General features: G+C 38.9%; 1 protein-coding gene across 8 annotated transcripts in view; it reads left to right on the top strand.

The window, feature by feature from the left end:
• The window catches only part of LOC311440009 (L-threonine ammonia-lyase-like), a 37,043-nt gene extending 9,543 nt beyond the window's left edge, over nt 1-27,500 (top strand). For 4 of the 8 annotated variants that reach the window (XM_084526382.1, XM_084526381.1, XM_084526384.1 and 1 more), the window contains 11 exons: nt 2,530-2,556; nt 5,990-6,332; nt 9,606-9,722; nt 10,611-10,852; nt 15,664-15,829; nt 17,170-17,266; nt 18,189-18,264; nt 18,691-18,816; nt 19,997-20,164; nt 20,490-20,547; nt 26,720-27,500. In XM_084526382.1, the coding sequence (XP_084382508.1) occupies nt 2,530-2,556; nt 5,990-6,332; nt 9,606-9,722; nt 10,611-10,852; nt 15,664-15,829; nt 17,170-17,266; nt 18,189-18,264; nt 18,691-18,816; nt 19,997-20,164; nt 20,490-20,547; nt 26,720-26,818 (1,519 nt within the window). In that variant the 3' untranslated portion in view covers nt 26,819-27,500. The remainder of the gene's footprint in view (nt 1-2,529; nt 2,557-5,989; nt 6,333-9,605; nt 9,723-10,610; nt 10,853-15,663; nt 15,830-17,169; nt 17,267-18,188; nt 18,265-18,690; nt 18,817-19,996; nt 20,165-20,489; nt 20,548-26,719) is intronic. The other 4 variants (XM_084526386.1, XM_084526385.1, XM_084526387.1 and 1 more) reach the window with 1 other exon arrangement.
• Nucleotides 27,501-27,507: the final 7 nt, after the last annotated feature.

Genomic DNA, 27,507 nt, shown 5'->3' with positions numbered 1-27,507 from the left:
GTGAGTAGAGTTACAGGTGCCTGCCGTGGGCTCAGTCCCAAGGCTTGGTTATTTTGTACCTGTTTGTGGTGGATGGTCACAGGTGCTTACATCCTCTAGCACTCGTGTCATACAGGCTGCTAACTAAGCCATGATCTCTTCATCTTTAAGACACTCTAATAAGTAGCCTTGCTATGAACTTCCCGTGGGAGTCTTAGGCAAATCACTACCTGTCTGTGCCCCAGATTCTATCGATTCAATCTTATCAAAGGTAAGCTAATATTTACTGACTTGTATTTCTGTTTAAGGAAGGATATTATTGATTCCTGTGTGATTTAGGAACCTTTGTATGGGATTGGGTATCTAAAGCAAGCCTTCATTTTTCCATAATTTCTCTTTCATAAAGATCAACTTGCACAAGCTTCTGAGATACTTGTAAGAATCACTGCTATTGCAGCATTTGGGTGTGCTTGGGGAAAAACAAAATGAAAGCAGCCAGCGAGGATTTCACAAACACAGGAGAGCTCACAGGGATTTACATTGCCAAAATGAGCTGGGATGGAACAGGAAGATTTAGGAGCTATCAGGAAAAAGGATTGCAATAAATCAGGAGGGTTCCAGAAGGGTGTGGAATGCTCCAGCATCTGGAAGGAGCAGAGGAGAAAGAGGTTGGGGACATGGAATAAGAAGGATTAATGGAGCTGAGGAGGTCCTGGATAAAAGAGAGATGTTGATGAGGGAAAGGGCTCTCTCTGTCCTCTCCTGGGATTACTTTTTTCTCACTCCTTTGAGAGGAGGTGCTGTCACAGCTGCATCTCTCTGTCAGAAGCCAAGCAGACTGCCTGGTGCCTGCAGCTGGCTACTCCCCAACCAGTCCATGACCCATCTCTGCTCTACATTCCGTGAATGAGGAATGAGGCAGAAGTGACTTCAAAGGGGGGTCTGTTTTTCCTGTAAGAAGTACTCCGAACTTGCAGGCATAAGATCGGAGTCCATTTATTCACAAAGCAGATGACAAGTACGTCTAAAGCTTTATCTCACCAGTGCCTATTGCTCAGTGAGCTACAAGTTGGTGTTCAGAGAGCTTGAAGGTGATGGCAGCATTTCGGTATGTGCTTAGGAAGTGCCTTTCCCCGCCCCACCCCACCCCCCCCAAAAAAAAAAAAAAAAAAAGGAAACAAAAAAGCCATGCATATGCATGTATGCGCATGTGCTGCTGTTAATTACATGCCAGTCCTAATTCACTGGGATGATTTGAAGTGGTATTCAGGCTTACCACTAGCCACTAGTTTGCACTATGCCACTGATCAGTCCAACTGAAGTGTGGAGGTTTGAATTTCCCATCATGGCATAGAGCTTTAAGGGTGCTCAAGTACAATACAGAACTTCTGCTTCAGAACCCTGTTCAAGGTGACTGTGCATCATTGTGAATGCAGATAATAAAAACTGCTGTGGAAATGAAGAAATGCTGAGTTTTCAGCCTTTCTTCTGCCTTGAAATGAGTTGTTGGGACTTATTTTGCCAAACAGGCCCAATGCTGGCTCTAAGTATGTCAACAAATCGAAATGCTGTAGGAACAGCAACACTGAGTCAGAGCAAAGGGACAACCACCTCTTTATCTTTTCTGTAGTGGTGGCCAGTAACAGAAGCTTAGAGAAAAATATAAGCTACGCAAGAAAAGTGCTTTCTCTCATATTCTCTTGTGAAGTCTGCCAAGCAAGTGCTTGGGGTCTTCCTGAATCAAGAATTGCTCCTTGAACGATGTATGTAATGGTCACTGTTAGACCTAACTCCACAGAGCTGCACAGCATTTTTAGGAAGCCATTTGTATGATTGCCCTTCATAGCATCCCATGGCAATGAGTTCTGTGAAATAATTATTTTCAGTAAGAAAAGGTTTTCTTTTAATTTTTGTCTGGTAATTTCATACGATATCCCCCTAAAATTTATGCTTGGAGAAACAGTGATCATTCTCTGATCACTGTTTTCTGGACATCTGTGACTTTGATTTTTTGCTCCTTCAGTTCTGGAAGCTGAAGAGATCCAGTTTATCAGTTTAATCTATTAAATCTGTTTCCACAAGGAACCTGAGGAAGCCATTCTGCATGAGCTTCATCTGACTGGGACATGCAAGCGTGCCATTATTGCAGGATAACTGCATAGGCATTTATTTCTCCCTGTAAAAAAGACAACAGTTGTGGTGTGTAGGTATAGCATGTGCTATCACTGTTTGATTTTTCCTAGAGTTATTTTTGTTGGTTTTAATAAATGATTGTTCTATTAATATTGCTGTTTTTCCAAACTTGTTTTCCCAATGATATTTGAATTGAAAAATATCAGTATATTCAAGTAAACAGTCTAGAAACAGAACTGTTTATTCTGAATTGTTTTTGTCATCCTAATAGTGCATTTCAGCACACACTGTCTTTGAGACTTCAAAATATTTAAAGTTATCTTTTGTTAAATATGATACTTCTTCCAGTTCTTTAATTATTCGTGGAATGTCTGTATACAGATCTTCTCTCTTTTTTTTTTTTTTTTTTCTTTTCAGTTATGCTGAGCAGCTGTTCTTGAAAAAGTAGGTTTATAAACTATTTTTTCCATGTTTGCTTTTACTAATCACTTCAAAGGTAAAATGGCGTGATTTATAACATGTAACAAAACTTGCCAGCTAGATATTTGTTTTATGCTGGAAATATCAGACTTCCTCATGAAAACTTTCCTAAACGAATTCCAAAAAAGGAATGAGCAATTCATTTGAAAGTGACAATGTTTTATAACACTAAGTTTGTATTTATATTGGCTCAACCTTTTTGTCTTGTAGGCATGATCACTAGAAAAGATGCCATATTTTGTTACTGTGCATGCGAACTCACGTTGTTTTGTTTGTTTGTTTTGTGAGCATTTGCATGCCCCACTGCCTGCATTGACCGTTCCTGTAAAAGAAATTCATATTAAGTTAATCTGTGCACTGAGGTATCTGTGTGAAACATATGAAGAGGAGAGAAACACATCTAACTCAGCAGGGTTATTACTGGCCTGTTTGTGATGGATCATCAAACCTAAAATGACTATTTACCTTGTGAGTTTGAAGGCTTGTGTGTTCACCCAGGTGGGTTCAATAGGGAAAAATGTCATTCACTGGTGTAACTGAAAAGTACATGCATAGACGGAGAATAAAAATTCATCTGAAGAAAATAGCATATACAAAAGCATGGTGATATTCCTTTGGAAATGAGGCTGCTGACCTTTCAGATGCAAATGGATGATAGTTTCCATATTAAATACTGAGATGTTAATGTTTCAAATCTGTTTGAAACCTGTATTATGCTTGAAAAGACTATACGCTTTTTATGTTTGACTTATTTTTTTGTTGTTGTTATGGCTATAAGGTGTTGTCTCCATTAGGGACCTTCACAAATATTCACTGCTCATGAGAGTAATTGATGCAAAAAACCTCCTTTGTTCTGTGAAAAAATAAAAAATAATAAAAAAAAATCCTAGATTAGGGCCCAGAATCAGCATCCAAATCTGGTCTTTGTATTTGCTGGTAAAGTATTGAATGGCACTAGATTAGTGTGGTGTTGCCCTGTAATTTCTACTTTCTGTACTTTACTGGTTCGTTGGTGGAGTTTTTGTAGTCATATTTGCCTGGATTTGTTTTTATTTATTTATTTTTACAGTTTTTGATTACAAAAGAAACCGGGGAAAAATGGGAGTTTATCTCTTGTCTCAAATACAAGTCATTAAAAAAATCACCTAGAAAAATCACAAGTTTTTGATCCATATATATTTTATATATATATATATATATATATCACTCTCTATATACAACTGGTATAAGAAATACCATTATTTGCCAATGCTTGCTAAACATTTTACATGATTAGAGATAAGTTGTATATGCTCTTCTCTTCTGAGAGGCCACAGGCTAGTGTGATTTAGAAAACAATTCATTTGTTTGCGGGGGGGTGTGTGTGTCTGTGTGAACTCCTATCAGAGCTGTGGCCTCTTAGGTCACGGTAGCTGTTGTTTATGCAATGGCCCCGTTTGGTTCCCAGAGCCATGGGCTGTGCCATAACTAGTTCACAGGGAGACAGTTTGATCTGATTCCCGTATTTGCGTTAAGATCACTAATACGCGTGAGAACTGACAGTGGAAGTTTAACATCCTTAGGAAATGTTCCAATCCTCTAACCCCAAAGGAGCAGAAATGCAGAAAATTGTAGAATAGATCCACTCAATAAACTATCACTACATTCTCTGCCAGAGTCCCTCCCCAGCTTTCCTGTAGGCTCCCTTTAGGCACTGGAAGGCCACTGTAAGGTCTTTGTGGCCCTCCTCTGGACTCATTCTAATAAATCCCTGACCTTCTTGTGCTGTGGGCCCAGAGCTGAAACCAGGCTCCAGGTGGGGTCTTCCGAGAACAGAGCAGAAGGTAAAAGTCCCCTGCCTCACCCTGCTGCCCACGCTGCCTTTCGTGCAGCCAGGATGCGGGTGGCTTTCTGGGCTGCAAGCGCACATTTGAACTCAGGAATTTTGGAGAGAGAAGAAATTGCCACTAAAACTGTCATTTTTTTTTTCTTTTCTTTTTTTTTTTTTTTTTTTTTTTTTTTTTTTTTTTTTTTTTTTTTTTTAAGTATAGTACTTGCTTTAAACAATAAAACCTCTTATGCTGCCTACATTGTTATGTGAGATCCTCAGTGGGACAACTGGAAGTATAATAGGAAGCAGAGCTGCTGGCATAGCTTATGGGACCACAAAGAAAATGGATGCCACTGTCAAAAGGGAAGCAATTGCTTAGAAAGCAGCTGTTTCTAAATGTTTTTAAAATTAATTTTGAAATTGATTACCATGCACATTGCAGAGATCACTGCTCTAAAATTAGGATAGTATTTGTTTCAACCAGCCCTGCTGATGAAAAACTGCATAGATTAAATCCAAATTATTTTGAAAAACTGGTAAATAGTTTTTTCCAGGGGTGATGCTGAAATCTCTGATAATAATTTAACATGCTTATTTTTAGAAAACTGTTTCTTCTAAATATGTTAATACTGAGTACTTTGTGTAGAGAGACTATACCATCTGTGTAGTTGTAGCCGTGGACCAGACTAGGTATCAGCTCTTTTCCAAATCTCTGGTCTTCTGCTTAGTGCTTTGTTTCCTCCTTGTAACTCAGCAAATTCTGAGAATTTCTGGAAGTTTTGATTTTATTTGTTAGCAGGGCTGCAAAATCCTATCTTATCCTGTGTGAACTCCTGAGTACTGTAGACCATAGAGTAAGACAGCCTAAGGTAGGACTAGTGCAAGGCTTTGTAGCAAAAGGTTTTGTCTCTAAGGTTCCTTGGGGAAAGAGGTTTGTGTGGCATCACAGTGTTTTATTATCTGGAGGTGCTTTTATCTGTGAAGTGTTAGGTCACAGATCAGGAGTCCTAGTCTTTTCGCTCATAGTAAGATATAGTTGCTGTCTCTTATCAGAGTGATTTCCTTCCCATCACAAGGCAGTTGACAACAAGAGTATGTGCGACAAGTAGGCACGAGAAGAAAAGCAGACCTTTTGTTTGCAATGCAATCATGTTATTGCTATTAAGTGTTAGGGAATGGTCCGTAGCAGTGACTTCATGGAAAACCTAGAATTGCATACAGCAAACACGTTTTCACATTTCAGAATTCCTGCAACACTGAAGTAAGACCATCACCAGCTGAGACCAAGCACTTAAGCAGGTCTGCCTGCCCAGACAGCAAGAACTGTATCTTCCCTATTTATTTGGTTATGGCAGTTTTTGAGTTTGTCTACATTGCAGGTTACCTGTGGCATTTGTAAAAGCTGGCTGGTTACAGTATCTTTCCATCTACCTGCAAGATAGGTAATAAGACATTAATAATTTAGTCTGCTCATCTGAGGCTTGTGAAGAGCAACTGAGATGTGTAACTGATTTAAGAGCAACTTAAATGCTAAACGTCAAGCCTTTAATCAAGCTTTCCTAACAAAATTATTTTATTTGCTTTCAGGGATGACAATAAAATCAACAAACGAGATGCCCCGGCAATTTGTGATCTTCACCTTTGTAAGGATGGGCCAGTAAGAAATGGCCACATTGGGCAGAGGCCACCCTCTATCAACCCTGAAAGACTGAAAGATTTTGTTGAAGAGGATTACCTCAATGGGGATGTGAAGACCTGGGAAATGAAGATAGTCAGCCGTAACGAGGAGTTACTTGGGGATGCCCTTTCCCTCATTCCTCAGTCAAGCACCAGGACCAGCCAGTCAAGCCACAACAAGCTGATTCGATTTGAAGACATAAGTGCAGCAGCTTTCAAAATTCAGAGCGGTGTTCAGAAAACACCCTGCATGGTAGGGAATTCTTATGGCTTTGAATACTCTCTCATAAAAATTGGTCAGAAATGAAAGAAGAGTATGCATTATCTGCAGCAGATAGATCTGTGTAAAATGACTCACATTCGTATTAGTTGTTGTGAACTGTCAATAATCATTTTCTTCCTACCTGTTTACATTAACCTAAATCCTCAAAGATTGCAGTGACCTGTAAACAAAGGATAAACCACATTAGGCATAGACTTAATGCACTGTGGTATTAAAAAAAACACTTGCGACAAAGAATCTGAGCTGGAGACCATTGACTAGCAATGTTGCAAAAGCAGTCAGATGAGAGGGTCTGGTTTGGAAGTAGCCCACATATGTGGGAAGTTTGAAGGATCAGATTTTCCTTCTTAGCTTGGGAAACCTGGCAAGGATGAATCTGTTCTGTAACCAGGTGGTTCTGCCACATGCCTCTTCAACAAAGCAATGATATTGAGATACACGCACACCCTTATTGGTCAGTCTAGGTATGAAAATGATGGAGACATTCTCATTGCATATGTAAAAACATTTGTTAAAGCATATAGAAGTGCAGTGACTTAGCTATTTAATTCATGGTGTATTTCTGCTGTTGGGAACTCTTCAGGAAGGTGATTGTAGGCCCTCTGTGGCTAATCTCCTCTTTTCCCTGTAGTGGGTAAGAAAAAGTCTTTGGCAAACGGTGGTTCAGAGGAGCAGCCCCAGATCTCTCTCTGGAGGAATGTCTCCTTGTCACTGACCCCCACGGGCACACTGCCAACCTCACTGGCTGCTGATTGTCTTTCTGGCCTGCACTGGGAAAGGACCTTGGTGTCCACTCCCTGGAGCAAATTGGTTGAGTCTGCAATGCACAGCAGTTCTGCTGGTTCCCAGATGGTGCCTGCTGATCTAGAGATACCATAATTACTTGCAGTGTTACTTTTTTTGGCTCAGAGTTCCCTGAATAAGGATAGCCTTGGCCACATGGGTTATTGCGGGATCTCATTCACACTCTCAACTCAGATGGATCTGACCAGCAGCTCACAGTACAGTCTGTATCTCGGCCCCATTCCCTAAGCTCCCAAAGTGTGGCTTCTGCTCTGAAAGTAAACCAACACATCCTAGTGCGGGAAAAGGTGAGCCACGGATTCCATGTTCTGCTCCTGCAGGCATCTGTGTAACAGAAAACTTTTCATAAACTGGTAGTGTTCCTGCTCACAACTAGTTAAGCTCTATTTGGCCATTTCACAGTATTTATTCTCAGGCAGCTTTGCCCCTTAACTTAAATAGCTCTTTTCTCTTGGGCATTGCTGGCAGATTTATGCAGCACAGTTGTATCCCCTCTCTGCATTTGCTGTGCCAAGCTAAACAGGCCAACTTTCTTCAGTCTCTTTTTATGAACTGTGTTTAGGATGATCAGAATAGTGTAAAGTCAACACCCTTTTTTTTTTTTTTTTTTTTTTTTTTTTTTTAGTGTTAAAATAGCCTATGGCTGTTGCTAGTCCAAGTAATCTTCATGGAAAAGTCATTAGTATCTGTTTCACGCACTGATTCAAAAGGAAGGTATTGAAAGCACACAGTAGTGTCAAAAACACAGATAAACTTTATATGAAATCCTCATCAGTGGGAGGTAAGAACCACCCTCAGGGACTTTCTTTTTGATTCAAAAAAAAAAAAAAAACCAAAAGTATAGCTAAAAACTGTTCAGTTAATTAATAAACAAAAACTTTGCAGAGAGATTCCCAATCTGCAGGTAAGACCATGGATGAAGCATCCTTCTGGATCTTTATGCGGCAGTTTGCCTGAAGCTGAGGCATGACATGATGTATGATGGTCATAGAGGTTGTGGAGGTAGTAGGTAAAGGGAAGCAAGGACTGAGCATTAAATTGGGCACTCAATTTGGTCGGTATAGGAACTTAAAAGGTTGTTTGTTCTGTGTTAGTTTTATGGATGTAGAATGGATGCTGCTCTGTGTTGTACCTTAGACACAGCATCTGTAGTCCCTAGATAAGACCAAGGTGACAAAAAGGAAAAGTTACAGGATGGTTCAATGACTCTTACGAGGTCATACATCAGGTCAGTACTGCTGGAAATAGCACTGACACCTCCTTTGTTAGAAGTAATTGTTGTATTTAGGCCACAAAAATAAGCCCCAGTTAAAGGAAGAAGAAAAAAATAACATTAAAAATAAATAAATAAATAAATAAATGTCGAATATCAAAATTTAAAAAAAAAAGATACATGTGAAGTACACCACTTCTGTGACTAATTAATGTATATCTTAAAATGTAGGAGACTTAGCAATTTTACAAAATCACAGGATTCATCTTTTTAAATCTTGTTTCTTAACATTCACTCTAGAATCCAAGATGCTCTACAAAAACTGATATGATAAAATTAGTGAGGTATATGAAGACCCAGTAAGGCAGCATTTCCTGTCCAGCACTCTTCTGTTTTGTTTAGGCATTCTCCGTAGTTCACGCTGTTTAGGATAGAAACAGTTTTTCTCTTAGTTTCCTAAGCACTTTCCATTCTTTCAGTTCTGCAGATAGATTTCCAAAGAGAGCAGCAAGCATTGACCTGTGTGATGCCACGAGTTAGCCTTGATGATCCTTGTGGGTCCCTTCCAACTCAGGATATTCTACGATTCTATGATGAGTGGTGTAGCTCCTAGTGCAGGAGAAGCAAAATAGAGAATCTGGCCCCACCTATGGGTGAGGAAGTAAATAAATGTTTCCAAATGCACTAAAAAGCCTGGAAACACTCATCTGAAGTATTTAATTTAATTGCATACATTAAAGCAAGTATCCATTTCAGATATGTTTAGTTTATAGAAATTTTTAACTCTTTGAAAGTCCCACAATCTGACACATATTGCTAGTACATATCAGATTGCAAATATTGCACATATCCGATACATTACGTAACATGCATGACGCTTTTTGATAGAAATACTGAATATGTTGTCAAGCTCTCTTTTAATCCGTCTCTTGTGAAAGTAGTTACCTTTGTATCTGTATTTGATCAAGACCAAAACCAATGCTATTTTCAGAAGTCCCATGCTGTACATACTTCACCGTTTCAAGTTTGAAAATTACTTCCATAAACCACAGGAGTCTGGTAGGTAACAGCATGCTGTCATGTATTTCCAAAGAAACTGAATATGTAACTTTCCTTTTTGGAGGTCACACATAGCAGTCATGCCTCCTTCAACAGGGAGCTGATGGAGTCTGCAAGGTTTTTCTTAGTTTTTGGTTTATCACCATAATAATATTTCTATATTCCAGTACTCCAGGCTATCCAAGCAGTATGGAGTGGATATCTACCTAAAGAAAGAGTTCCTCCAGTACACAGGATCTGTGAAGGAGCGAGGTGTGCTTTATCTTCTGACATCATTGCCTCAGGTATAACAAAGTGCCAGTATGTGAAAATAAAAAGAATCAGTTTGGCTTCACAGAAATAGAGCAGAATTGTTTTGAACTACAGTGTCCATAGAACCAGAGTGTTTCTTGCCTTTTGAACTGTTGCCCTGAATAACGTAGATCTGCAAATATCTGAATGTAAAATATTTTTCTTCTTTGTGCATGGCTAATCCACTGGTGAAATGCTTAAAATATTTGGGGAAAAAAAAAAAAGAAAAAAAAGAAAAAAAAAAAAAACTTTAAAATGTAAACTTCACTGTTTAAAAGTGACACTTAGATGGAAGTGCTTGTATGTGTATATGTTCTGACATGCTGAAACCACCACACTTGAAGTGATGATGAAATCGAGTTACAATGGGTGATGAGAACTATCAAGATCACCGATTGATTTTTGTCATGAATTTCAGTACCATTGCATGAATAGCCTGCTTATCTTTTGTTGTAGGAGGCTAATGAATCTCTGTAGCAATAATAGTTGGCATGATACAGCAGCCCCAAAACAGTGGTTATTTCTGCACTTCGCAATAATATAAATAAATCATTTTGTTAAAGGGAAACCTGATACGAAGTGATTTCCCACTGGCAAGGAAGAGGGAATGGGTACCAGCTCTGAGGGGACAGATGTTGACTCTTCTGGGATCAGCTGAATCTTTGCAGCTAATTCCAGTGGAAAAATAATTGAATTCGGGGAATACAGGGATTGTAGCTCTGTACATATGTATACTGTATCATAATACCATAACCTGATCAAACAGTAAAGGAAAAGAAGGCTTCCTAATAGAAAGAAGTCAGACCATTAGATTGATTAAGGATGATATGGGACAAGTTTGTGACACTGCATAATGTGCAATAAACAATCCTGTTTTTTAGGATCAGCAAAGAAAGGGGGTGATAGTGGCTTCAGATGGTAACTTTTCCATGGCTGTTGCTTACCACGCCTCAGAGCTTCGTATCCCAGTGTTTGTCATTATGTCAACCAGCACTTCCCCGGCCAGAGTGAAGATGTGCCGTGAGTATGGTGCCATGGTTATATCATATGGCACTACAGCTAAGGATTCCCAGATGCATGCAAGACGGCTGGCACAGGAGAATGGTTACCTCTACCTCGAGGAGTAAGTAAAAAGTCAGATTGTTTAAAAAGATTATCATTGTTCAGATACTTGCCCAGCACTGCAAAAACGGTTACTGGCATTAGTTGTCTCAAACTTAAAATTTGATCACACATCATCAAAAGATTCCTCTTACCTGGGGGATGGACAGTTATAGGTACAAATAGTGAACCTTTCCATAGCAGTTTGGGATGGAATCCAAAATGAAATACCTTTTTCCAGGTAAACTTCCTGATTAGGAACTTCAGGGCCTGGTATGACGGTGGATATATGTTAAATCTTTATGAAACCTGTCAGCATACATTTAGGCTTGCATTCTTTTTTGGTCTCTCTGTGAGGAGAAAGGTAGGTAAAAATTAACCTTTAATGCAAAAGATTTGATGGTGTAAGGCAGAGCAAGAGGTTAGTGCTGCAAAGGTATTCGTGTATCTCGTGTAACTGACAAAACTGTTTCTGGCATGAAAGAAGCTGATTAGGAGGCTAGTACACACATAAGTAGCTATGAATGGTTATAAATTTAAGTATTCAAGCTATCTGAGGTCATGAAATGAACCAGCTCTAGTAAAAGCATATTTAGAACAAGATAAGGTAGGGAAATTATTTAGAACTGATCTAATTTCCCCTTTGCTTTTTCTCTCTGCAGTCTATTCTGTGGTTCCTTTCCCTTTATGTTTTTTTTTTTTGTTTGTTTTAAGTAAGATCACCAAGGGGGCAGAGGGTTGACTCATTAACATGACATAGCTGGCAGTCCCTCTGATGATGCACTGAGTTGGAATCTTACACTCCTGCTGTACCTGCCCATTGCTGCCTCTGTACCAACACACCACTGGGCATTTGTATGGCACCTACTGCAATGAGTGCCTATTCCCCTTAGACACTGCTGCAGTAAACACAGTAATAATGAGTAATATTGCTTGGAAAGAGGATCTCAGAATGAACAAGATGAAGAAAGTCCTTTCTTCCTTCCCAGCTGGTTTATTAGGAAATTAATATTAAAACCTGTACCTTATGATTGGATTGTCTGCTCTGCCAACAGCTAACTCACAGGGCTGGTTGGTGTGCCTTGTCCACCCCCATGGGCACAGCCTTTTCTCAGACTGAAACTTTCAAAGAAACACAAGGGAACAAGGTGCCTTAGATCTCACTGAATTTTAAACCCACACACGCTCTTTTTGAAAACCACAGCTTTACATAATCTTATGATTTCCAAATTTCTGTCAGATGTTTTTCAATCAGTGTGTTAACTCCCAGCTGGCTTGCATCAGCTGTCACATTTACACATAAGAACTAAATTGCAGTATTGTAATTTCATGTTTAATCTTTGTCTCCTCCCCAACAAATTTATTTTTGTTATGTAAAGTAGATATTCTCTAACTTCATGGAATTCCACAGACAATGTGTGCAAAGGATTTCTGCATCTACTATTGATGAATTCTAAATGAAATTGTCATTAATGATGTCTATGTATTATGATTTATTGTATTTCAAGTTAAAACAAAACAGTTATTCAGTCTATTACTATGTTTAATTACAACCTATCTCTCAATAGATTAATTTTTTCACATGCTGATGAAAAAAAAATAGCAAAACTAGTACAGTTGTGGGCCTTTTCATAACAGGATGCCTTAAACATGTTTTGTTAGATATAGACTGGGAGCACTTTTCCAGAGAGATGTGTGCGTGTACGGGTAGCTAGTCTTCTTCAATGTATCTGCCACACATTCATTACCATTTGCCAAAGCTGTCTGTAAAAGATCAGTCTTTCTCCCGTGCTTTAGAATGGAACTTCTGAAATGGAATTTATTTCATTTTAATTCTAGTTTGCCTAGAACCCCCAGCAATTTGATCCTTTGATCCCTAGAAAATCACAGTAATGCTTTTCCAGATATGAAAAGCATTCCCATACAATGCATGGTCATGAGTTTATTTCTGTATTTATTCCTCACTGAATATAGGATAAAAAATAAAAATAAATACTGAATGGTGAAAACAATTGAAGCTGTCCAGACATCTGTCGTCTTCTAGGGTAGCACATATGAAATCCAAGAGATGAAGCTTATTTATTAGTTGCACAGGTTGCGGTGTTGCTCAGATGGAGAAAGGTGGCTTCATGGGATCTCTGGATCTCCTTAACCAACAGTTTATTCTCTCCTTTCTGAAGCAGGCATTTCATGACTGTCTTTGTTTTGACCTGTGCATGTAGTATCCTGTAGTTGGGTGTGTCAGTGTCAGTTCTTCTCTTTTCTTGATTGCAATTAAAATACTCTGTTATGAAAACTAGCGTGCAAGTATCCAATTAGGGGAGGGAATTTTTTTATCCTGTTGCATCTTCCTGTGAAATGCCAGAAAGGAAATGTGATTTTCCAAGTTGGAATTCGCTCATGAAGTCTACATAATTGCTGCTCAGGTAATGTAGGATTTCCAGTAACTACAGATGTTCAGGACGTCATTATAAATGTAGTATGAAGATTGTCAATAAATTATAGAGTACCTCTGGGATGACTGGAGAATAATTGATTTCTGAGTCAGAGAGGTATAAAATGAGGTGCTACAGAATGAATTACACACCTTCCTTCCTTGAGAGTCCATTTTTTTCCCATGTGACTCCTTGTCCAAACACTTGCCAGACCTGATCCTAGTTCATTTGTGATTTGGTTAGTTTAACAATCCAAGAAGGGCAACTGATAGCTTTTGAGCCCTTTGCTTGGAGAACAGGGGAACAGAACCTGGTAACTCTCAAGTCAAAATTTCATTGTGAATCTGAAGCCTGACAGCCCATTTTGGTTGCTGGTATGTTGCACATTTCAGAAGGCAAAGGGACAGATTTCTAGCTCTGACTCAAAAATGCTTATTGAAATGTGCCATCTTTGAATTTACCTGTCCTTTTTCCTTGTTTTTCCTTCAATGGCATATGATATCAAGAGAGAGCTGTTTGTTTTAACAGAGCAAAAGTAATCAGTGATGGTGCAAATAAAGTGACTCGTTTTATGATTAAGAGATGAAAACCGATCGGTGAACTGGTGTTCTAACAATATATTAGCAATAAAAACATGATTACCTGAAACCTTTATTCAAACTGCTACTAAGTGTTTATACACAGAGCAGTCTCCTTTGAACACAGTTTTTAGTTGTTAAAGTTTTGCTTGTAAATTGAATATCCCAGGCCTGCATTTGTTTTTGCAAGTTCCCATGTAAGCATTGTAGGGCAACTGCAATCTAAATTCTGAACCTTATTTGTGAATAAGGCTCCAGAAAAAAATAAATAAAATCAGGTGACCAGTGATATATTTTGTTGTGTACACAGAGGAGGAGAGAGCTGCATCAGTGTCTTGATAAAGACAATAAATTCAAGGGTTCATTTACCCATTCCACTATAATTTCTTTACTTTAATTCTGGTACAGGAGTGAAAGTTCAGTTCTCTCATCTTTTCTTGTGTAGCTAAACTGACTCTTGCCCTGAGCAATTTGCTGTGTTTTTCGATCGATGTAATTTCTCAGCAGTGCCTTGGTCTCCACCTGGCAGGCATTCTGTGCTCCTCAGCATGTCTTAGCAGTGACAGAAGAGCACGGCTTCCTTGTGTACCAAAACGTACTCAGTAAAATAAATCAAGTGAAGTCATTGGGTCTATAATTCTGTTTGGCCAGAAAATAAAAATAAAATAAATAAAAAATAATAATAAAAAAATATATATGGGCACACAGAGGTCTCTTATTTTTTATTGATATATCATGATACATTTATAGCATTGCTAACTTGTACATAAAATCCAAAACTGCTTTTAGAAATAGACCCAAGCCAATCGTGCGACCGTACAGTGGGCTTTTCTTCAGAAAAGAAAGTCTTTTGAAGTCTTCTGAAGAAAAGACTTTCTGAAGAAAAAAAAAAAGAGTCTTCTCTGACTCTGTTTGTCCATATTCTGCTCATTAACTTAACTTTGCCTGAAAGTGTTTTGCCAGTATTTTGGAAAACTAAAACCCTTGCTTATCCTTCCATGAGGTCTTCCAGAGTAATGTTCAAGTATCAGATACTGGCTCTGGGCTGTGGAAAGACTGAGCTCTGTAACACTCTGTTTGGTATTTGTGAGGTTGAACGCAGTGCTTGAATTTCATAAAGAAAAATCCCATTTATCACGAACACTGAATTCCACATACAAATAAAGAGAACAAGATCTCCTTTTGAGACTTTGCTTTTTGTTTTGACCACAACATTCAAAATTTATGGAGTTTAAGGAAGTTATGATGATGGAAGAATGCTTTCTCTCCTTATCTCTGTAAATCCCTGATATTGCTAACAACAACAGTACGTGCTCATCAGCGTAAGGGCTACTTGGCAGGCCTACCCGGGGCCAGACTGTGTTATGAATTCTTCTTGGTTGCACTTTATGCATTAATCCCCGGATTCACTCCTGCATGAAAACTTGCACTCCTGTTAAGCCCAGATGATTGGTGATAATAAAGTGATTCAGGTAGCTTGAAAAGTTTGCTGACCTGGCTGCATGATTTGTGCCTCTGTTTTTCATAGGATTTTTGCTGTCAATTTTTTTTTTTTAACCTTTTGATTTTGCTCTGCTGTAGAAAGGGTCTGCTCAGTTCCTCAGTGGCACAATGTGTTCTTCCAGTAGGTAACGTCGCACTTTACAAAGTGATGGTCTGTTCGATGGCACTGACCTGTCACATCACCTCCTGGCCTCATTGCGCTGGTGATTTATTCTCATGTATTTTTCCTGCTGAATGATATATTTAGAGTAGCAGATTGAACTATTACTGTGTTGACAACTGTGAGTTCTGCTGAGATGTGCCTTTCCTTCACACAGAGAGGACAGTGCTGTCTACCTGTCGGGCCTGGGAACTGTGGGACTGGAGATGTACGAGCAGGTGCCAAAGTTGGACGCGGTGATTTTCCCAGCAGGAGGCCACTGTGGCCTGCTGGCAGGGTCGGCTGCTGCACTCAAACACCTCAACCCACGTATTTCTGTAATTGTAAGTTTCCTTTCACCTAGAAAGTGTTGAATTTTTGATACCTTTTACCACAGTTTTTTTTTTGTTTTGTTTTGGTTTGTTTGTTTTGCTTTGTTTTGTTTTTTGTTTGTTTTTTCTCGAAAGGCAGTGGTATCTAGTAGTATGCTGGCAAGGACTGCCAGGGGACAGGGACTACCTGTGTCCACTACCCAGCAGCAGACCTGAGAGCTTAGGAGAAGCCTCCTGTCTCTTGGCTGGATTTAAGAAAAAATCTGAGAATGCTCTTCCAAAGCAAATGACATCTGTTTCTGTGCTTTGAATTGATTTCTTACTGGAAATGTTTGACCCTAAAGATGCCACAGGGTAAATTTAGTGGTAGCTTAGTTGTTATGGTAAAATTTCTTTAAATTGATGATTACTTATTGATTGTTGATTGCTTAACGTTGTTATTATTATTGTTATTTTGCTGTGGCCAGGTAACTTTCAACTTCAGTACGTGTACTATTGTTTTCTATTTTATTGTGAACGCTTCAGAAAAGGAGAGTTATTTGTGATTGAAGCTGGCAGACTTCAGTGTACTTAAGAGGGATATAAACACACATAATACAGCATTGCTGTCTTGAATACATCTTGGATACATTTGACTTACACTTAGCAACTTCTGCTGCTGTAATTTATAGATACATTTGACATTGCAGATGTAACAGATGTAAGGGAATCTTCCTGTGTGGAAGGAAACCATAATCAACTTAAACATCATATATATATATATATATATATTTTTTTTTTTTTTTTTTTTTTTTTCCAAACATAATTCTCTCCAGAAGTGATGAGGATTGAGACAAACAGGTAGAAGAAAAAAAAATCTAGGAACTTTGTATTAACCATGGAATGTATATTTCAGAGCTATGAAATAGTACCGGGATGGTTGATCAAGATTTATTTTTCCATCAACTTTTTCTGTGAGGGAATTCTTACAAGACTGTGATCAATTCCACCCCCCACTCCAACCCCATTTATTCCTGGGTATCATCCCATACATAACAACTAGATTAGCTTTTTCATTATCATCTTCTATGTCTTTTGTACTATTGAAAAACAATATTCTTGTAAAGATGAAAAGCTTTTTGCAGTTTGTACTCAATTTTAATTCACTTTGAATTTTCTCTGGAAACTTGTTCTAAAAATTTTCCTCATCCCTTTTAAAAACTAACCTACATGGACAAGATTATGTACATTTCGAATGTGAGTGAGATTCAAATTACCTTGTTACTAACTCTGAGAGGAAACTTTTTTGGTTATAACACTGCCTTCTGTTAGAATTTGATCACTAAAAAAGTGACATCGTTTGTATTACCCAGGGTGTTGAATCTGAAAGTTTCCCTGTATTGCAACAATCCCTAAAGGCTGGCCACCCCGCTGAAGACCAGGCTTGCAGCAATCATCACTTCTATGGGGGTAGGAAAAAAATGGATTATTCTTGTGGAAGTAAAATAAAGGTTGTAATTGATTTTGCCAACCTAGTCATGTTCTTTTCCAGCTAACTGAATTTTAACGTATTTAAACGAAGTCTTGTCTGAATATATTTCACAAAATTTAATGTATTTTGTAAGAGCAGCTTCTGACACACAAACTGCACCCCTCTTCAAGGTACAATGCTATTTCCAGTGTACATGAAATGTTCAGGTGAGTACTTAGAGATATGAGAGTAGTTATGTGACTGCTGTGCTCACAAGCAGTAACTTAACCAGTGAAGTCAATGGGAAAGCTCTTGCCTAGAAGACTAATTTTTGAAAAGGCAGAAAAATGTAGTGCTTAAATATTTACACTTGCAAAAATGTCCTCAGGATAACAGCATTTATAAACAATTCAGTTGTTCCATATAATCTGCACAAAAAAAAACTCAGCTGTTAAGCAATTTAAGAATATCCTGTTTACCAGATGTTCAAATCCCCTGAAGCTTTAGGTTAAATGTGAGCTTTATAACCAAACAACTTAACTCTCTCAGTAAGTTCTGCCTGTCCCTGCACTCCTTTTCTGTCATGCTGTAGCTTGCTAATTCAGTGGCACACTTGGTGGTTCTTCAAGGCCTAGTTGTGCACTGAGAAACACCAGGCTGTAGGATCACTCATGCAGTAAGGCAGTGCGAGTGAAGAACCAGGATTTTTGTAATGGGATCCAGAGTGGCAAAATCTTCCTGGAAGATCCTTGGCCTTCTGGTACCAAACTCATTTTTGTCATGTAAAAATCAAGCTGCCTGAGATTATAGGATAGCAACGTGATGCAGTCATTAAGGACAAAAAACAATGTCAGGACTCTAAAAAAATATTGGACTTTTCTAGAGCAGCCAGCTTCACATTTTTGTATTTTGAAATTGCAGATGTGAGTGGACTTTGCTTTGGCAGCAATTCTTTGCAGCTGACTGGGAAACTTGTGGATAAAGTTGTTGCTGTGAGGTAGGTGAAGAAAAAACACCAAAATAAATAATATTGGGTGAACATTGCTGTGTATGAAAACTGTGCTGTACCTGACACTGAAGACAGTGAGTTTGTCCCCACTTAGCTGACCCCTTTGGCCAAAACAATTTATGGGCTGCTAATAAACACTTCTAATTCTTCACCGAAATACAAGTTCCAATAATATATTTACACACTATAATTTAGCTGGCACAGTGGTTCTAGTAAAAAATAACACTGTCTTACAGTAATAAGACTGTACATTCACCCCCATCAGCACAGCTTTCTATAACACCACAGTGGGATCATTATGTACCCAGGAGGACAGAAAGAATCCCTTCACACATAAATGTATTGTCTTCATTTTTTGGTAGTTCTTCTGTTTTGTTTGTTTGTTTTGTTTTGACACAACACTTTCTCCACCAGAGAGGAGGACATCCTCATTTCCATGCTGAGACTGCTGGAGTATGAGCGAGCCACAGTTGATGCAGAAGGGGCCATTGGACTTGCAGCACTGGTTGCTGGGAAGCTGCCTGAGTTGAAGGGTAAAAGGTATTGCAGCTATTGCAAATGGGACTCAATAGGGAATTGTGGCAAAAGCATGGGGCCAAGTGCCTTGGTCATGGGAAATGGAGGTACTGGTTTTATGAGTGATGCGGCAGTTTCTGTTCCTGCACTGCCAATAGGCTTATCCATAGCACCTACTTCAGGCTGAAGAGACCACTCACAGGTCAGAAGACCATGTTGAACTAGACAAATGTCAGTGTTCTCAAATGACTGGGAGAAAGGCAGTTATGCACATCTGCTATGAGAGCATCTTGCTCTTGCCAGCCTGCTGCCTTCTCACATCCCACATGTGGAAATCAACCCCATCTGTAGTGGGACCTTGCCTCCTGAAAAAGAAACAACTTGCTAGGAAGTGAGCTGGGCTGTCATCTGCAGTCACTGAGTGACACTTGCCTTCCAACCCCAAGAGCTCCTGCCCAGCTAGGATTACCCTTGTGTTTAGCGTTAACTGTGTGGGTAAATCCCTTCTTGCATCTGGGCTTCAGCACTCAGTACTTAAGCAGATTGAGCCTTGACTCAAGATACAGCCCAGAATGTATTTAAATATACATGTGCTCAAGACAAAGTTTCCAATATACAGCATTGGATGCTAAAATGCTGCTGAGGCAGTTGCTCAGATAAGGCTGAAAATGTACAGAGCAGCAACAAAATTCAATTCAGCACAGCTAAAATAAAAGAGGAAATGCACAGGTTTGCCTCTGCAGAAAGAGATTATCAGGGATAACCGTGTGGCTCTTCAGTTGCTCTTCAAACATTTCTATATTCATTTTGCAAGGTTGAGGTGGGTTTAATTAGTGGCTACAGAAAGCATTGAGCTGTTAAGAGCCCAAGATGCAGAATTTCTGGTGAAAGTGCTGTTCCATTTTTTAAATTTGAAATAGACCTAGAATTCTCCAGCTAATTATCTCTAACAAAACTAAATCCCCAACAAATACCAAGTCAAAACAAAACAGCTTCAGACGATCTAATACAGCCAGCTTCTAGAGTCCCATAGCCCACCCACAGTTGATACTAAGAACTAGGAGCTCCTCTGAAATGTAATATATGTTTACGAAAGCCTGGTCCCTGCAAATGTTAAGCTGATATTGAATTTAATGTCTGTGGTTTATGACTGCTTTGCACAGAGAAGCGCTAAGAAATAATCCTATTTTCTTTCTGCATTTAGAGCGGTAATTGCTATATGCAGTGGAAATGTGGAGTTGCATTTGCTGCAGCAGTGCATAGCTCGTGCCCTGACCCTTGATAACAGAGTGTGCAGATTTTCCCTTGTGCTTTCTGACTGCCCAGGAGACATTTCAAAGCTACTGGAGATTCTGGCTCGGGAAGAAGCAAGGTAAATCCAGTATAGTAGTAAGGAAATGTAGTCACTGCATAGCACAAAGATTATTAAAAACTTGGACATATTTCCAAATGTCCTCTGAAGGCAAGTCCATAAGTAACTAATTAATCAGTGTTTATTGTGTTATGTTTCAGAAAAAGTTTTTTTTCCCCTTCATTTTGGTTCCAAAATAAAAGCAGCTTCTCACCATTGAATAAGTATCTGACCCACAAAGCAGTAAAAATCGCTACTGTTCAGACATTTAGATAAATTGTTTATAATGACAAAGAATTGTTATGATCTCTATTTTATCCCTTAATTTATCCCTTATTTGATTTAGAGTTTTGGATATCAAGCAAGAAAGAATGTTTGTGACGTCTGAGCTCTTCAGTGTTGAGGTAAGACAATTCCATTCTCTCTAGCAATGCTGACCTCCCCTTGTTTTTCCTGTTTTTCTATAATCTTTATACAACAATGTGGAATTTTGGGGAAGTCCAATAGAGTGTTCACAATGATTTTTGAGAGCAGTGTAATAGATCATTTCTTCTGTGTTACACAGCTCCTTGCCTCACCACTTAACAGATATATAAATAATAGAGGACCTGTTTTACCTGTTATTGTGACACGATCTGTCCAGATGTTAACATTGCAAACCTTCATTACATGAATAGTTCTGTGACAGAAGTGATGAGCAATCTGCAGAATCTAGAACTTGAAGAGCCAGCTGTGTAGGCTGGCTGTAATTACTGAAGACCAAATTGCCTTAAAGCAATGCAGAGAACACCCTTACTTTTAAGGAAACCTTATTTTTAACTAGGGCCACGCTTTTGTACCCTATCTACAAAGAGAACAGAGTAAAGTCATTATTCCTTTGGTGAATATTTGATACAATCATAGAATCATAGAATATCCCGAGTTGGAAGGGACCCATAAGGATCATCAAGTCCAATTTCAATAATGGTGAGGAGGTATTATCACCTAATATGATCTCTTAAAAGGATCATTCATCTCATGACATATCTCTTATTTCAACTGGTTTAGCAAAGGTGTGGTTCCACTGTTTTCATGCGTCCAGGTCTAATGTGACTGTGAAATCACAGGTGGAAGTTTAGGTTCTCCTTCAGTTTAAATTCTCTTCCCCCATGGCTCACACTGGATTTCCATATGTCAGAGTACTGCACCCTAATTTACTTGAGCCCATAGGAAATGACTTGTAAAGTCTTAGCATTGAAACAGAGAGGTAACTCTTAGCAAATCATACAAATAGCAAATTTGGTAGCCTTTACATTTTACATCTATTGAAGCAGATTAGATGGCCAGGAATATCTAGACAGTAATGAAGGTCAAAGCTAAGAAAAAAAAAAAAAATCATCCAACATCACCAGCTAACTGGATATAGAGATCTAAAGGATTACCTATTTTGTGGGAGGAAACTACAGCTTGCCTCTGTGAACCTTCCCTAGCCTTTATTAGTAACGTCTCTCAAATCCAATATGGGAAAGCCTATTGCTTTAATAAACATTTCCACTTGTAAATTTCTTTACAGCTATTTAAATCCCTTTCATTTCATGTTTTTGATAACTTAGAAGTAGTCAGTGGGCAAAATCAATAAGCTATCTAGTGAGGTGAGGTATACCTTTGTTATATAATCATAGAATCATTAAGTTTGGAAAAGACCTCCAAGATTATCTGGTCCAGCCATTATGAAACCATGCAAGTCTCTGCTGTAGATTATCACCTAACCTTCTTAATGGGTCTTTTATTTGGACTCAGGCAACTCAGCTGAAAAAATATAAATTTGCACTCATCTAGTTTCTAGAGAAGTCTTCTCATCACTGAAACTACAGCATGAGCAGACAGGCAGGTACAGGAGGGCTTCTGGAATGGAGCAGCAAGGGCCTGCAAGGTCATGAGGCGCTCCAGCAGCTTGGCAGAGAAGCAGCTGTGGTGGTAGTTTTCCCTCTGACATCAGTCCTGTTTGAAGTTACGGGGTTGTCTGGCCTCTCCCCAGCTATGGTTTTAAATAACTCAGAAGAGACCAGTGATAAAAAGAACATCCATCACACTACTTTTCCATCTGACTGCAACAAAATATGAATTAATAAGTAAAATGTTGTTTTTTCTTTATGATAACATTACACATGATCCCAGCAGTGCTCAGGTTCCTGGCTGGCTTTGTGTGGTGTAATACCTGCTGTTTGCATACTGTTTATTCACTTTGAGCCAGAAGTCGTTTAATTATTTTGGTCTGTTCTGGTCAATTTGAGTATTCCCTTTAGGCCAGCTTGCATGTTGTAAAAGAGCAGAGGAGAATATTTTCCACTAGAGTTCCCAGTTGCAAACATATTCCACGTTATTGACCTGTTGAAAGGATATAGATGAGCACATAGCTGTCCAGCTACAGGAAGGATGCTATCATTCATAAAGCATTTCCTTCATGACCTTGGGCAAGACACTATTTCCCTGCTTCAGTTCCCTGTCTGCAGAAGACGTTTGGAGTGCGAAGTCTGACAATATGTTTGTTCTGAGGTGCTCCAAAATAATTCAGTCATTTAGTTTAATGGCGTTCTACAGCAGACTAATGTGGTACAGAATATCCTACTCCAATTTGAGGAAAAAAAGAAACTCAGTCTGAGGAGGCCAAGAGTAGATCTGCTTGATTATTATCTGACTTGTGTAATGCTGTGATAACTTGTTTGTGCTAGTGCTCACAGGCCTGAATACAAGAGTGTGCCAAAAGATAAGGGCTTGAGTTGCACAAGATACTATGCTCTTCTCAAGCATTGCATTGCACTGACCCTGGGGGCTACCTGCAGCTGATCCCGAAATCATAAACGGAAGTGTTGCTGCCAGATAACTGGCAACGTGCAGTGGGAGTTTGCTGTATAATTCAGAAAATTGCCTAGTTGTTGATCTTAATAGAAACAAAAAGCCTTGGTTATTTATAGAACTGAAACCAATACATGTAAATGAAGTTATCGTTTGTAACTCCAGTCATTTGCTTACAAACAAACCTATGCTTTTGCTGAGCATGGTGTATCATGAATATTAAGTTATGTGAAGAGCTGGAAACTAACATCTTAAAAGAAGGCGAATATTGTTTCTAAAATTAAAGAAATGGGATAGAAAAGTGCAATGGATGAGTCATGGATTTAAGGAATTGCACTAGCTGCTTGGCATCAGCCTTTACACTGAGCCTGGAAAAGCACTTAAGGCAAAGATTTTGATTGAACAATGCTGCTCTTACTTTGTTCACTAGTGTTGCCTTATAAAGGCCATCCAGTACCCTTATCGGCGTACACAAGCTACAGATATTGGGCACCAAGGATTTAAGGGGCACACTGAAATAATTTTGAGTATCTGGGAAAATATGATCTAAAAGACCAAGTGCCCATAGGGAAGACTTGGAGGTAAAGGGGAGCAGAGGTATTCACTCTGTTGCTCAAGTTCTGGAGCACAGAATTTTGTAAATTTCTTTCTTTTGTGAAGTTTAGAACTTTACTTTCCTTGAAATTGAATTAATTCCAATTAATGATTTTAATTTATGCATATGGTTTTAGCATTGCACAGAGTGGTAATTTTTGACTGATCTTTGCCTATACATTTTTTCAGTCTTTGTCCCGTTCCCTCATGTTTTCTAATTATTTCTATTTCACACACAGGACAGCAATATTCAGTGAAGACTGTTCTGTCTTCCATTATCTGTAAGCCTGCTATAAAAACAAAACAAAACCAGATTAGCTAAACCCTTAGGCTGGATTACCTGCCACAGAGAGTAGAACTCTAAATGCAGTAAGAGATTCATCTAGCTTGTTATTTTAAATCTTGCAGCAGCTTTTAAAAATATTACTGTTGTTATTATCCAGCAAGGATGTGATCTGCTTGGAGAGAAATGCATAAAATGTACTATTTTTTTTTTTTTTTTTTGATATGCAGACTAAAGGTCCTGCACAAACATGGTTCTGCAGTCAGTGAGAACTCTGCTGAATCTAAAAACCTTGGTCTACTACTGTGAGCTTATGTTTTTTGAAATGGAGTTGAAGTTGCCCAGTCAAATTTTGTCTAGTTATCCTGCATTTTGTCTACAGTAAAAGAAACATCAAGGAATATGTTAAATAAGACCAATTTGCAACACTTACTTTTAGCTCATGAATAGGTTCGTAACCTCCTGTAGCTAGCAGCACGTAGGTAAATGTTTATCCTAGATAAATAAAGGACTCCTTTTATACCTACCCGTGAATATAAGGATTACTCTGTCAGACACCCATGTAAATCATCCTTCCCAGGTGAAATGAAGAGGAGAGAGGGGTTCTGTGAAGATGAAACTGCAGCGCAAATTGGCATAATCTGTGCAAAAAAGCAAGTTACCACAGTCCATGTTCTTGCCTGCCTCGTTGTTTAGATCTCTAGCTGTCATAAAGCATAGTGTGATTATCTCTGCTCCTACTGTGAGCAAGTGTTCTCCCTTCCCTTACTAGACAAGTGTAAAAGATCAGATAAATTTCTGGAGCAGTTTGTTGTTGTTATTACTACATTTCTAATACGCTACAGCACATTACTAGCCATTATCACGTGTTGGATGCTGTGCATGCACAGAAAAAAAAAAGACATTTATCCAAAATGCAAGCACTCTGGCTCTAATCTCTCCAATTCTTTCTGGCTTCAATCATTAGCAAAAAATAAGGACAGAGAGGAGGAGAGTTAGCACTATAAATCCCAATTTGTTCCTGTGTTTGCTCCCAGAGCAGAGCATTTCTTTGCTGCCAAATATTTCAAGCTGAACCTAGCAAGTTCAGACTGGTTCCTCGAACAACAATTGATTTGCTGAGGACAGAACAGGCAGGACTGCTCGTGGGGGAGGGGGCTTGCTGCTTTTTTTTTAATTACAGACTCTGTGAGAGATGAGTATGTGCTCTTGAAGATATGACTGCAAAGCTTCAGGGAATTTATACAAACTATGGAGTAACTAATGGTATTTGGTGCTTTGGTGCCAAGATATCCTTTGGATACTTTTCCCAGTGTTTGTGTTCTCTCCTCTGCCCTCATTATTAATTCTGTCCTCCATGACTATCCTTTCCTTGAGACAAAATCCCACTTTTTCAGAGGAGAAAGAAATTTGCATCTAGCTTGTTCCAAAGAATCACAAAAAAGAATAGAACCATGTTCAGAAAAAAGAGGCAAAGAATTACAGAAACAGATCAGAAATATGTCTTATTTCATGATGCGTTTCAGAATTAGTTTCACAGTTAACTGAGCTCATGGCTGTTTATTGGTGGTAGTATTATGTGTTCTCTTTAAATAGTTCTGCTAAAGGGTTATTGTTATTTTAAGCTTATTCCTGGAATTATGAATTCTCTAAGTTCTTATTAAGACATGTTCCCATAAACAGATTTGAGTTGAGACAATTTTATTTTTGCCTTTCTGCTTTCTCTGAAGGATATAGTTCTGATAGGAATGTTACACGTGGCATCTGTCTCTAGCACTCTGCCTTGAAGTTATCATGACCAGTTCTCCTGTTCTCTGTCGGTTGGCCTGTTAGGATAAACTCTCTGTTGTCACACTGACTTATCTTGGATCCTTTTCTTGCTAGACTGCCATGTTTCTGTGAGGTCTTTTTTCCAAGTGGCACTTTCAACATCAGTAATAATTGCAGCAGGGTCAGAGGTGACTTAATTTAGTAGTCTAAAATTTTGAAGTGAACTTTTTTACCTTCATATTGGTGCCTCACCTGTGATAGAGCCCAGATTTTATGGTGCTGGGGTAGAGATGTGAGCATGTAAAAGAGGGATGAAAGAAGAATTGAAAAAATGACGTTGACATTATTGTCTTCAGTGGCTGAGTGAGAGGATTGTCTATTGTAAAGGCAAGCAAAGATTAAAAATAACTCTCAAGTTTAGGTTTGCCTGGGTGTTGTTTGAAGTAGCAGAAGAACAACTCTAATAGAGAACTAGAAGTGATGCAATGAGCAAACAAAAAAAATCTTGGAATAAAACAGTAACAAGGTGTGTGAATTGAGGAAACCAGCCAGAATACTGCAGAGATGGTAAGGAATTGGGGGATGAGTCCATGAGAGAGAAGAAGAGGAGAATATAAAAGCTTGAAGGATGGAGGTTCTGGAGCAAACGCTGCTGAGAAATGTGGAAATGAGGTGAGGCAAGAGTCAGAGAGAGGTGAGGTGGCAGCAGCACCAGATACCTACCCCAGGGAATGGAAAAGAGAAGCTGCTAATGGATGACTTCAGGGAGGCCTCCGGGAGACCAACAGCAGAGAAGTATTTGCCCAGGAGCTATCTGAGGGTCAGCCTATCTTCTTCAAACTTTGAAGACAATAAAGCAGGGAGATTTTTAAGATCATGCAGAAGAACTGGAGGAGCCACAGAGTTTCTATAATATCTTTTTTTTTTTTTTTTTTTTTTTTTTAATCCTACATAGATAGGGAATGTGAGGTCCAGAGTTTTTTATGTCAAGCTGATCTTTATGCTTTTACGAGCACACTTTAGGATTTAGCTGGAAATGCCTTTGTCTGAGAATGCTGCCATGCCGTCAGGAATGCTCCTAATTCTTTTCCCAGGTTACCTGCACTGTGGAGACCAGAGACAAAATGCACACAGCCCAGCTGAGGAACGCACTCCTGGAACGCTACCCAACAGCCACATGGACAGAGCGGTGATGAGCAAAGCACAAGGGAAGGGGCTGAGGTCCTTGGACAAGCATTTTGCAGAGCACTAATCTTGAGGCATTCAGAACAAATATTATTTTTCAAGGCTGAGCAGTTATCAAATAGTTTCAGGATATTTATTTCCTGCTCAAAATGTAGCAAACATCCTTGGAAATAAAGTTGAACTTGAAGCTTTAGCTTAGCTAAGGGAAATTTCATAGTCTCTGCCAGTGTTGGAATTATCAGCTGTTTCACTGGGTTTTGACTAGTGTGTAGAATCCAATGGCATTCAGTAAATAAACAGAGAGAATGCATATTTTTTATATCTGAATGTAGGCCCCTCAGAGGGCTTTTGATTTTGATGCTCCTAGTTAATGCAGCTCCTGCTGGATTTTGCCATATTACTAGTATAGTCACTGTTCATTTCCAGGCCAGAAGCAGTTCTTCATTTGCTGAATCTGCTTCATGGGATATATACATGTGTGCAGGTGAACATGGTTGCATTTGCGTAAGAACTTTGCTATCACGAGGAAAAATGATGCTAATAAAATGTAATTTAAAAGAAACCCTTAGCAGATAAAAGCTAATACTGTATTTTTTCCCCAAAGGAAAAATGACCCTATTTATAAAGTAAGGTTCCGGAAAATGTTGCAACAATTAAAAAGGAAGAAAAAAATAAAAGGTTTTCATGTGCAGAATAT

This window comes from Aythya ferina, assembly GCF_964211825.1.
Source record: "Aythya ferina genome assembly, chromosome: 7".
NCBI lineage: Eukaryota > Metazoa > Chordata > Aves > Anseriformes > Anatidae > Aythya > Aythya ferina.
Note: the sequence above shows the minus strand (reverse complement) of the source record. Positions and strands in the feature narration are given on the sequence as shown.